Source organism: Schistocerca piceifrons, chromosome 1 (assembly GCF_021461385.2).
Source record: "Schistocerca piceifrons isolate TAMUIC-IGC-003096 chromosome 1, iqSchPice1.1, whole genome shotgun sequence".
Taxonomy (NCBI): domain Eukaryota; kingdom Metazoa; phylum Arthropoda; class Insecta; order Orthoptera; family Acrididae; genus Schistocerca; species Schistocerca piceifrons.
Window position 1 is genome coordinate 860,517,312 of NC_060138.1, and position 13,725 is coordinate 860,531,036.

Consider the following 13,725-nt stretch of genomic DNA (forward strand, 5'->3'; position numbering starts at 1 on the left):
TTCCCATCGCAACGTCGTCCATCTGATCATAATACTGACCATTGTACAGAAAATAAGAAGACGTACGAGTGCGCCCAAATAGCTCAACCATGTCACCTACAAAGAAATGGAATAATAGGTCCAAAGAGTCTTTGATAGGCATGTTCGTAAACGGCGCCACCACATCAAAACTAATCATAATGCTCCTTCACTAAGTCAAAGACGGTTGATTTTTTCCCAGATGTAAAGTGATGAGCTGGGCCAAGTACTTCGCTAGCTTCTATGTTGGTGAACCAACGATGGATACGATGAAGCAGAATAGTGTCCCTTTCTTCCACTGAAGAGCAATGTGCTCTTTGTTACAAACATTGGTCCATCACGCAAGAATGATATCAGACGCTGATAACCCGCTCCATGAGCACCTATCCCAAGTCTTTAGTAATAACGGCTACGATGTTCATCAAACAAATGAAGCGATACCAAGTATGAATCAAAATAAGACCACCAATGAGGAGCATGAAAAGGAACTTACTTTCTTGCCGTTATGTGACTTCACGTCGGGCAAGATAAGCCGCCTGCTGAAAAGACGTAACATCAAATCGATCTTCACGTCTCCGACAAAAATCTGGCAATTACTGAGTCCAGTTAGAGATGCAGCAGGTCTCTGAATACCTGGGGTCTACATGATACCTTGCGAGTGTGCCAGCCTTATGCAGTACAAACAGTACACACTGTAGAGCAACGCAGGAAGGAGCGTGAGAGATTTTATCACCTATGCTACCCAAAAAAACCTGCTTTAGCTGAGTAGGCTTTCAAAAACATTCACAGGGACAAATCTGACGAAATTTCTGTCATGGTTCTGACTAACTGCTTATGGGACTGTGTAATTAAAGAAGCCACTGAAATAAAAATAAGCGATAACATCCTTAATAGGGACGTTGTTCTACAGTTCACAAGGGAACCGTGCGTACTTGCCCTCACCGACATGGTTCTTGTTGACAGGGTGTGTAGAAAATGGCTAGGACTTCAACTTATGTAAGGAGGAAGGCGCAACTCTCAACCGTTTTCGAAAAAATCGAGTTTGAAAGTTTCAGGCATGCGTATACGTACTATCGTATGGCAGTTAACGGACAAGGAGTCCGTAGCCAAGTGATTTAAGCGCTTAGTTTCGCAAGCGCAATGTCTCTGTATCGAATCTCGCTGCTGGTGCTTTCTTTTTATTTCTATGTAACTCTAACAATACACTTACTATGACTATCCAAACGATCAATATTTAATGATTCATATATTATTTGCATAATATTTATCCCGAAAAATAGGAAAACAAAATATTTTTGTAAGAAGATTGGAAATAACAACGGATACACGACCAGTATAACCTCTGTATTGACATTATTGTATCTACATTTGTGACACGTATGGAGCACTGCCCGAATAAGGATGATACTGACTGTAGGAAGCATGGAAATCAATAATTCAAAAAATGGCTCTGAGCACTATGGGACTCAACTTCTGAGGTCATTAGTCCCCTAGAAGTTAGAACTAGTTAAACCTAACTAACCTAAGGACATCACAAACATCCATGCCCGAGGCAGGATTCGAACCTGCGACCGTAGCGGTCGCGCGGTTCCAGACTGCAGCGCCTTTAACCGCACGGCCACTTCGGCCGGCCAATCAATAATTGTTGTGGCATACTACACACGTAATGAACGCCGAGTTTTTGCACGAGCATGGTTTTTTCAGTGTTTCTACTTCAAGACAAACTTCGTTTACGTTCATAAATGGTTCTCAGTCACCACACAGTTTCACGGTGTATCACGCATATCTGATCAAATCACCGAATGGCGGTGAATTTTTATGCAGTCTTGTCTTGAAGCTATCTCTCTCATGTGTTCGATGATGTACGAGCAATTTTGTAGTCGCTCTATAAAGTTTTCCACCTGCCTGTAAAAATAAACGTCGCAGGGCTGCTCCAATGGAGTACATTTTGATGGAATTACTTTAATACGGCACGTTGACAGACCTTCTCCATCTTGAAAAATTCGTCGTATAAAACCGGGTTCGTTTGCTCTCCCCATGAATCGAGTAGCACAAGAAATTATTGTTCTTTCACGTATAGCTTCAAGACGTCGATTAAAAATTTCCTGTTTAGTACTGTTGTTGAAAATGTTATCATAACATTTTTGTATTTGTGTGCGTACATAACAGTTGCTTCTTTGCACCCTTAGTTTCAATGAGCCAGTGGTCTCTTGCAAGCTTACGAAGACCGTTGGCAGTAATTTTCCAGATAATGTGACAGCATACCGTGCAGTGAACGAATGTGTTACCTCGTGCATATCCTTTCACTGCACAAGAACCACTTTTGTTCCGCGTTCAGCGAGAGTTCGGTTGACTGATAGTGGCTTTTTGCTTTTACTTGCGCCTTTATCCCGCAGTTTCGCAAGGTTGGCATGGTTAGCGTCGGATTTGGCAAGGTTAATGTTAAGGGGTGGCCGGATGTCGTTCCTGTCATCACCTCGTACCACCCGGGACGAAATTAGTGTACACCAGCTGTCTGCGTCTAGTGCAATCCATGGAATAGTGCGAACGTGTTCAGATGTCTGCGAGTCGTGTAACAGGTGGGACGTGGGGACCAGCCCGGTGGTCACCTAGTGGGAAGTGGAAAACCTGGTTGACTGATAGTGGCACCCTCTACAAACACTCAAATATTAGCATCGTATGGTCTATAAAAATATATTGCAACTGATGCAAATGAATCAGGTACTTTTATGTGTAATATCTGTTTGATCTGTTTTAATAACATAATCTTAGTCATATTTTGGGATGACGGCACGAAGTCCGCATTCCGAAATTTGCTGGCATCAAGGACTTTCTGCAGTGAAGCGCGTTCCTTCTTGGACAAAAATCTGATGATATTTCTGTGATGAACGGATGTCTTAGTTTGAAGAGCACAACCCACAAGTCATAAGCTTGAAAATTTAAATCAGGAAACTGATTAGCCGACAGTAAGGGCCCACTGCCGCAGGTCTCTCGTCGGTATCTCCTGATTACATTTTCGAGTTCTATGAAACGATCATAGGTCCACGAATCAATTGTTCAAGTTGTTCACGCCTTGTTCCACCTTGTTTTATATGTTGTTCCCATCTTTTAAAATCTTTCATGCTTCTGAGGCGTGAAGCTCCCCTTCTACGGAGAACGGCAAAATTCCATCCTGGATGGTCTCTCGCTACATCGATGACCCTAATCTTCCAATACAGCGGAACGTAATCGCTGTCCATTTTCGACTGCTTCTCTTCGGCCTCGTAATCGTATGAGGAATATGCAGATACTTCTTCTGTTTCTTCAGACACACGGTCTTCATCGATGTCTTGGTGAGCAATTAGTTCGACTTGTACCACAAGTTGTTTCTCCGCTTGCGTTACGAAAATTCTGTGAAACATTTCTTCTCCAGTTTTCGTGTGTTCTTGTGTTATTACTGCAGAAGGTTTCGAAGCGATGAGATTGTTTTGGAGAAGGGCCTGTTCGCTGTACACAAGTGTCGTTTTTAACCGTGTTTGTGAAACTTCACTGCATAGTGATTCGGCTTCAAGATCAGGCTAACGTTCTCCTCCTGTCGAATTACCAGACACATCAATACATTTACTCATAAAATCAGACATCTTGAAACATTGACATATAACTACCTCAGGAGCTAACATACGAATGAAGTATTCTTCGTGTTTGTAAACACTGTTCCCTTTCTCCCTCCGGATCATTCCATGTAAAATCGCAGATTTTTGGTGGATCCTAAGTGACCATTCCACAATTTAGTCGTATTTGGTACATGGATATCTACTTATCTTAATAGTAAACTTGCTAAATAGCACTGTCCTAACTCTAATCGTTTTTGATAAATTCAGGTTTCAAGACTGAAGCGTGTGTACCCGGACATTAGTCAGGCACTAACTTCTCTGTTTTCAGAGACCTACTACTCAGTAATGAATTGACCTACAGACTTAAATTCTGTATGCGTTTGGTACGTAGGCCACTCAAAAATGTTCAAATGTGTGTGAATTCCTAAGGGACCACACTGCTGAGATCATCGGTCCCTAGTCTTAACACTAATTTAACTAACTTACGCTAACAACAACAACAACACACACACACACACACACATGCCGAGGGAAGACTCGAATCTTCGGCGGGAAGGGCCGCGCAATCAGTGACTGGCGCCTCTAACCGCGCGACCACTCCGAGCGGCGTAGGCCACTAAGTTGATTTAATGTATAAAAAGTAGGATACATCATTCAGATTTTTTTATGAAAAACGTTGGAAAGTACACTTTTTTATGTTCTGCTTTAAATTTGTGATATTTTTTTAAATCATAACTTTGCACAAGGAAACAGTAGAGCCTCATCTTGTGCACTGTAGCTCACCCGTCCTAGTATTAAGTATAAGTAACACTGAAAAGCTTTTGGCTTTGCAATTAGTAGCTCTTGCCTTCACTTAAAGACAACTTCATCGCAAAAAACTGTGAGTTGAATTCCACACTTCTGAATGAGGAAAAGTCGTTGCACTGTTCACATGGACACTCCAAACAACACAACGCGGTAATATTGTCCTTGTTTCTTCACAGATCAAATGATGAAGTTTCTTAAAAAGACAGGTACAGTACACAAAATACAGTTCCAGGAACACGATCGCACCACACATTTCTAGCCACTACTTCTAATGCCTTTGTAATGAAAAGACTTCCAACACACGCAAACAAGAGCACTGCTGCTATGGAAGCTCATGAAAATCCTTTATCGGAACAGCTGCAGTCGGTCAGTATATAGCTTTCAAATACGATGAAAACGGTACACAGGACACATTCCCATGCATCACAGTAATTTAAAGATGCTGAAATTACGTGCATGCCATGCTGTTTGGTTCCCCTTCTCCAGTGTTACATGTAAGGTGGATGTCCCATTATTACTAAGGAACAGCGTTTGGTTGCATAAAGTTGACAATAAGTGCTACGAAAAAATCATATCTCTCCCCTTTAAGTGAACTCATTTTGTTTTGCATCAAGATGTCAATGAAATCAAAGATATATGGAACGTGGAAGAGTTTTAAAACTACATTTTCCTTCTTCATATTTTAATTTGTTTATGAAACTTCTTTTTGCAGAATTTTTGTATCTGTATATACCTGTACATTTTTTAAAAGTTATTAATGTATATCATTCCAGTTTGCACCTTTTCTTATGCTGCTCTCGAGTTATCTTTTTAATTTACAGAAACAGAATAAGGATATATCATCTCATTTGTGCACCCTAGTTTTATCTTGTAATTCTTTACAATGAAAACACAATTAACAGTGAAAGACAACATATATCGAGGTAAATAATAGGTAACTGTTTTCAGCTCTCACCTGTTTACAGTTCTGACCTACCAGGCAACCACAAATATTTCAGGAACACTTTTTGAAGTATTATTCGTGTTTGTAAACATTTCAGCAAAAGCTCAAGTTGAGATTCAGTTGTCTATGTACCGCGCCAAGACTTTGAAATTCGTCAAATTTGAAGTTTTTTGCGTTGGAGTTGTCTTCAAGTGAAGGTAAGAACTACTGATTGCTATGCCAAATACTTTTCATTGTTATTTATACTTAACAATAGGGCAGAAGAGTTATCGTGTACAAGATGAGGTCTCTACTGTTCCACAGTATGGAAAAAGTATGTTTTTCAACGTTTTTCATAAAAAATCTAACAATTTTATCCTACTTTCTACACATTGTATCATCTTAGTAGCCTGCATACTCGAGGCCTAAAAAATTTAGGTCTGTAGATCAATTCACCACTGAGTAGTAGCACTCTGAAAATAGGGAAACTCGTTCCTGACTAAAGACAGGGTACATGCACACCCTTGAGTCTTCAAATTGAATTTGTCAAAAATGGTTAGAGTTAGGACTGACTAAATTCTGAAATGATCACCTTATCACCCTCTGCGAAACTACCGGTAACCGAAAGTTTTTTGGCACTTGCAGCTGTTTCTGGTGGTTCAAAACCATCAGCAGGATTACCAAGAAAATGGGTTCGTGCGGTGAATCGTACCGTATTTGCCCCTGTACCGGGAAAACTGGCTCATGGTGGGTTGAAACGTACTTGCATGGACACAGTTGTAATGGTAAATTACTTCCAAAATGTTAGAGAAAAACCCAAATGTTCGAGGTAAGGATCGTGTTAACAATTGTATGATTCCTTGGATGCTGATAAGTTGCGCAGTCATAATACACCTGTTATTAGGATTACGTGCGAACGAAGAAACAGAAAAGAAAGAAAGGAAAAAGGGGGGGAAAAGGAGCGGAAGCGAGATTTGATCCAGAGTCTCCCATCTTACGAAAGTAAGCGCTTACTCGCTTGGCTACGGACTCTTGCTGCTAGGCACCACGCATTAGCATATAAAACTCGAAGCCAATTTTCTCGGAAACAGTTGAGAGTTGATCCTTCCTTTTTACGTACGTTGTAATCCTATCCGTGATCTGCACATCCTATCAATATGAATGAAATCGGTGAGGACAAGTACTTGCGGCCCCCGTATCAGTGCGGCTTGGAATCGAGCGGCCGCGTCGTTGAAGCGGGCACACCAAGAGCCGAGTCATATGCCAGTGCTAGGGCGACGCCGCGTGCACCAGTGACGTCACAGCCGGCAGCTAGTGCAACAAGAGCGTACCAGCGGCCCACTGACAGTCACACCACTTGAAAATGGTCTAGGTCGAAAGCTAGTGTAACTTAATTACTTGACGCTGCTGGAAACCTGAAAATTCAACGCCACCGCCGCTGGACTCTGCAATCTTACAGTGCAGCTTTTAATTACGCAAAATAAACTAACAGAAATGTTAACGGATATTGCAAACAAACAGACAGACAGAGTGTGTGGAAGGCGCTCACCGGAATGCCGAAGACGGCGTGCAGGTCGTGCACAATGACGTGTCGGTCCTCCATGAGGCGGCGCGAGTTGCGGATGGCGCAGGTGGAGATGGGCGGACCGGGCCTGGGCCGCGGCAGCTGCAGCACGCGCCCGTTGTCGCAGTAGCGGCCGCACACCTCGTTCACCACCCGCACCACGGCGTGCATCAGCCGCAGCGGGTCGTACGCTGCAACACCGTAAACACGCAACGTGGCCCAGTCTGCAAAGGCAACTAGCTCTTCTCAGGGTCAGCTCTTGATAGGTATTACTGACCTAATGGATAGTGCTACGCCGGCCGGAGTGGCCGTGCGGTTCTAGGCGCTACAGTCTGGAGCCGAGCGACCACTACGGTCGCAGGTTCGAATCCTGCCTCAGGAATGGATGTGTGTGATGTCCTTAGGTTAGTTAGGTTTAATTAGTTCTAAGTTCTAGGCGACTGATGACCTCAGAAGTTAAGTCGCATAGTGCTCAAAGCCATTTGATAGTGCTACGTCCAATTACGAGGGACGTTCAATAAGAAACGCAACACTTTTTTTTTCCTGAAAGCAGGTTGATTTTATTCAAAATTCTAATACCTCATATTGTTTCCCACTCTTTTGGCTCCAAAACCCTATTTTTCAACAAAATCATCGTTCAAGACGACGGCCTTACGCCACCTTATTGGGAAGGTCTCTATACCTCTATACCACTCTTCTGAAGGTGTGAGATCCGACCTATAGGGTGGATATGAAGGAAATATACAATGAACTTTTGTGAGCTCCTCTTGGGTGTGCAGACTTGTGTGAGGCGTTGCGTTGTCATGGAGTAGGAGACGTTCGATTGTAGTTTTGTGGCGACGAACACGCTGAGGTCGTTTCTTCAATTTCCTGAGGGTAGCACAGTGTGTTTCAGAGTTTATCGTTGCACCATGAGACAGGACATCAAACAGAATTCCACGACGTTCGATTGTAGTTTTGTGGCGACGAACACGCTGAGGTCGTTTCTTCAATTTCCTGAGGGTAGCACAGTGCGTTTCAGAGTTTATCGTTGCACCATGAGACAGGACATCAAACAGAATTCCAGAGTCCCAGAAGACAGTCGCCATGACTTTACCGGCTGAGGGTGTGGCTTTGTACTTTTCCTTCGTAGGCGCGTGGCGCGGCGCAACTCCGTGGGCTGCCGTTTTGTTTCCGGTTCGATGTGATGAACCATTGTTACATCGCTTGAGACGATGTTCGGAAAAAAATTGTCACGATCAGTCTCTTAACGCGCGGACTCCGCACAGACGATCCCTCGTAGCTCTTTAAGATCTTCTGTTAGGCAACTAGGAACCCAGCAGTCACACACCTTGGAGTACCCCACCTAGTGGACGAATGTGCCAGCACTACCAACAGGAACGTCCAGTTGAGCAGCGAAATGTTTGATTGTGATCCGTCGATCAAATCGAATTAGGGTGTCCGCGCGTTCCAACACTGTAGGTGTCTCAGCTGCGTGCGGCCGGTCGCCACGCAGGAGATCGGACAGTTGTCCACGAATTTGTTACTATGATGACAGATGCCTCGCCCAACAACTCACCGTGCTTTTGTTCACTGTCAGGTCTCCACAGACATTCTGCAAGCGCCTATGAATATCTGCGATGCTCTGGTTTTCGGCGAAAAGAAACTCAATGACAGCTCTGCGCTTGGAACGCACCTCTGCTACACACGCAATTTTGAAGGCTACGTATTGCGCCGCCACTTAATGAAACTATAGGGGCTGAAACGGGAATATTCCACGATGCCTCATAACAAATCCGCATTTTTTCAACCAAAACTGGCCGAGAAAATAATGCATCACTTATCGAACGCCCCTAGTACATAAAAAAGAAGGGAAGTGGTACACTATGAAGCACCAATCCGATATTTATCAAATTCTGTGGAGACGTTTATCAGATGACGGGTATTTGTGATGAAATTTTCATTCCTTTCGGTACTGACTTCAGTCATTAATTTCACTATATGGTGTGACCCCATGGGCACGAAAACGCTCCTGTGTTCGTAGCGGCATGGAAGAATATGGCCTCCGAATTTCATCTTGGGCAATTTCCTGCCAGTCCTAAAACCTATACTGTATTGGTTCATAAAGATTGCTTGTTGGAGACTGGTACGAAAGTAAACGTCTTTCCATCGCATCCCAGACATGCTCTATGGCTGACAGATCATGGGAAAACGGAGCCGTCAAGGTTGCGTACGGTCCTCAAGCCGATTTTGACGTGAAATGCAGTATGTGGTGTTGCATTATTCTACTGGAATACACCATCTGACTCCCTGCTCGTGAAGGGTATGACAACGTACAGGCTGGCAATCTGCCGCTCTTCAGCAATTATCAAAACATGAAACGAATTCACTTATTGCGAATATGCATCAGCGTCAGCTAGTCGTAACAAATAAAAATTTGTGCTGGACCGGGATTCGAACGCGGATTTCTCGCTTGCAATGAGCAGTCCTCTTGACCACTTCGGCTCCCGAGCATGCCCCTAGCGCCGGTCAAACCTCCACATAACACGCAGTCACAATCCTATTGCTCGCGCATATACGTTAAACTAAGCGCAATGAAACTTTTTGTTTTTTTGTACTTCTGTATCGTCATTTTAGCCCCGCCACGCGTGATCATATCATGACAGTGTCTGTGTTGGTGCAGTACCTGCATTTATTACAACACAATCTCCTCAGACATGCTTGCTTGTCTGAACGGCACTGTACTGTAATAAACGCAGTTACTTCATCAATACAGACACTGTCACGATTAATGACAGTAACCAAATCAGTCCTGTTGTCATACCCATTTGCTCCCGACATGATTCCCAGAGTTGGAGACGTATGGGTCTCGACAATCGCGGTTTCCTGTAGCCTTTCGCCTGGCCGTCCACGAACACGTTGGGTATTTGAACTGTGGTCCTCCCGAATGCGAGTCCAGCGTGCTATCCACTGCGCCACATAGCTGGGTAGTCCTCACGCGACCACTCATTCTACAGTAAACGCACTGCAGGCAATTACGTGATCTGTCGTTATGATGCACCACTGTTTCCTCTTACCAATGGTTCGACCCTTCTAAAGGTCTTAAAGACGAAGATAAGCTACACGTGCACGTCACCTGGGCACGTTGTGTTACGTTATTCACATGTAGAGTTCCAGTAACGTTAGACATACTTCTAGGAATAGTTTTTTTCTGACTGAAAATAAGCCCACACAAGCATGAATATATAGAATAATTTAAAGAGAACGATAATATTACAACAACTGCCTACGTTTCTAATACTTGCTCCCCCCCTCCCCTTCCCCCTTACTGCTGATACGCAACTAAATACAGATGAAATTTCACCTTTCTCGCATTACACCTAATGCCACATACTTCATTCATTCCACATCGTTCTGCACAAACGATACGGGACATTCCTATACATGATGCTTATATGCAGAATGAAGCGATGAATGAAAGCTTTACTAAGGCCAGGATTCGAACCCAACTTTGGTACAAGTTCATTCGTCGCTTAATTCTGCATATATACATCACACATGTTGAGACTTGGAAAGATCTCTAGAACCACACAGGTTCATTCCCATACATTTTTCTACGCTTACACATACTTTACAGCAATATCAAGAGATCTCTGAAACCTCCATCAAGAGCGAAGTTACCAGAACAGAATTAATAACGTATAACAACGAAATTATCTCACTTTTGGCATTCTTATGTTACGCCAATACGTAAATCGTCTTACCTTTTGTTTGTGTCCAGCACAATCCTAAACGGCCTCAATGTAACACATAAAACAGTCACAGAAATATGGAAACGAGCATTTGCATTATGACGAAGAATTCCTTTTTTGCACACTTCTAACGTCCGAATATCGATTTAATGACATAACATTCTTAAAAATATACTTTTCCACGAGGTGGAAAAGAACTTTGAATTAATTGTATACATGGGTAAGGTTAAAAACAACACACATTATTCTAAGGAATCACTTTCCCTCAGCAAATACTAAGCAACTTTCCAAAATGTGAGTCAATGTTAAATGGAGAAGATTAAAGAATAGCTATTGTAAATGGAAGGAGAAACTAGCTACTTTCCATGTGAATATGGTTCACATTCCCCGTAGCTCGACCGCTTCCGTACACATACACGTTGGTCTCCAAGTCTCTTGCGGAACAAGCTTTTTTTTTTAAACTTCCTGGCAGATTAAAACTGTGTGCCCGACCGAGACTCGCACTCGGGACCTTTGCCTTTCGCGGGCAAGTGCTCTACCAACTGAGCTACCGAAGCACGACTCACGCCCGGTACTCACAGCTTTACTTCTGCCAGTACCTCGTCTCCTACCTTCCAAACTTTACAGAAGCTCTCCTGCGAACCTTGCAGAAATAGCACTCCTGAAAGAAAGGATATTGCGGAGACATGGCTTAGCCACAGCCTGGGGGATGTTTCCAGAATGAGATTTTCACTCTGCAGCGGAGTGTGCGCTGATATGAAACTTCCTGGCAGATTAAAACTGTGTGCCCGACCGAGACTCGAACTCGGGACCTTTGCCTTTCGCAGGCAAGTGCTCTACCAACTGAGCTACCGAAGCACGACTCACGCCCGGTACTCACAGGCAAAGGTCCCGAGTTCGAGTCTCGGTCGGGCACACAGTTTTAATCTGCCAGGAAGTTTCATATCAGCACACACTCCGCTGCAGAGTGAAAATCTCATTCTGGAAGTTTTTTCTTATTTACGAAAGATACATTAAGTTGACAGAAAAAATTTAATCCAACACTGTTCTTTCGCATATTTCATACGAAATTAAATACGAAGGGATTTAAAAAGTAGATCACACATTATTTTGGCAGGCCAAATTATTTTTACAGAATGCTGCACTACACTTCAGAATGACACAGATAGATGACACTATTTCTCAACTCTGTAAACAACGGTCGGCACGTTCTACCAATCGGTCCATTCCTCGACGAAAGAAATTCACTCCTTTGTCATGGAACCATTCCATAACCGCTGGCCGGCCGAAGTGACCGAGCGGTTCTACGTGCTTCAGTCTGGAACCGCGCGACCGCTACGGTCGCAGGCTCGAATCCTGCCTCGGGCATGGATGTGTGTGATGTCCTTAGGTTGGTTAGGTTTACGTAGTTCTAAGTTCTAGGGGCCTGATGACCTCAGAAGTTAAGTCCCATAGTGCTCAGATCCATTTGAACCATTTTTGAGAACCGCTGTCTGAACGTCCCCATCATGTGAAAATCTACGATCGCAGAGAATCAGTTCCTCGACTGTCAGCACATTCACGCCTGTGATCCACGTCCATGCTCTTCTTTCCCGATCAGCATCACCCACGTCTGTGCAGCCTTGGTCAAATTCTCGGCATCACTGAACCACGGTTGTATTCAACTTTGAACAACGTTTCCAGTTCCTTCTCCATTACTTTCCCACACTGTGACGAACCTGTTATCAAAACCGCAGCAGAACTGTGTCTACAAAAAAAAAAAAACAGAACATGCACTCTCTTCTGACAATGCGCGATTCTCGTTACGAATTGGTCTTAGCGTGGGAAAACATGTATTACTTACTTTTTAAAGTCCCTCCAGACATTTTTGTGTTTCTTCATTAGAATCGACGAAAATGAACATCATTTGTAGCATCTCCAGCCATTCTAGAAGCCTAAAAAATCGAAAACTGAAATAGTCTTTCAACATAGGACTTCCAGAGTCGTTGTCCCTTCTATTGGTAAAACTTCCCCATACATACTGGGTGGACCATTTTAATCCATAACGGGGAATAACTCGGGCGAGAGAGGAGATACAGCAAAATGTTTTAGATACAAGTGGTAGGTAGTAAAGGCGGACATGCATTGCTACAAATGGCCGTGACTTTCAACGTGATTTAAAGGTGATTTGGAGGTTAAAGAGATTTCTTTAACAGGAAGTCTAATATTTGATTTAAGATTTGAAAAGAGATTTCACGTACAAAATGATACATTGTTCAAGGACATGACAAAGTCCAATGAAGATCAAGTAAGTCAATACGCTTTTAGTTCTAGTAGGGATTAAGTCGGAATGGAGGAAGGATACAGCTACACACAATGTTAGATACAAATTGGAAGGAGCATCCCTAGAAATGAGAAGTGAGAGGACTCACTCAACGACTTACATATGGATGATCTACGTTTTATTTGTGTTTCTTGTCTTGAAAAAGTCAAAATGGCATATATTCGTCGTGATGTATTTATTTTTGCCAATAAACACGTTAATTAAAACGTAAAAGTTCGAACCTCTCATAGCTCTTTTCACATACGGCGTCATAAATATGGGTTTCCATTCGAAAGCCCTTCGATAATAACCTTTAAGATCATGGTTATTGGTAATGATACGTGACTTCTTATGTCCTGTCACAGAGTGATGTACTTCTCGCAAGTGAGAGACTGTTTGTTTACTCTTAGGACAATGTATCTTTGACTTGTTATATTGTATGTTCTGTGACTATGGAATAAAGTGTTGTTGGACTGCTAATCGCTGCTCTATTGTGATTCACGACATGTCCATTCCAGTTTATATCTAGCATTGCATTTTGACGTATTCCCCCTCTATTCCAAGTTCATCCCTACTGGAACTAAAAACATATTTACTTATTTGACCTCCATTGAACCTTGCCATAACCTTGAATAATGTATCATTTTATTCGTAAAATTTGCCACTCTTTTCAAATCTTAAATCAAGTATTTGGTTTCCCATTAACATAAGTCATTTTAACTTCCAAATCACCTCGAAAATTAAGTTCAAGGCGAAGGACATTAGTATCAATGCGTGACCCTCTGTCA

The 13,725-nt window shown here is 42.9% G+C and overlaps 1 protein-coding gene across 1 annotated transcript in view; it reads right to left on the reverse strand.

Moving 5' to 3' along the window:
* LOC124715883 overlaps nt 1-13,725 on the reverse strand; it is a 1,071,880-nt gene that overhangs the window by 696,718 nt on the left and 361,437 nt on the right. The window contains 1 exon segment of the mRNA XM_047243130.1: nt 6,890-7,095. Within this exon segment, the coding sequence (XP_047099086.1) occupies nt 6,890-7,095 (206 nt within the window).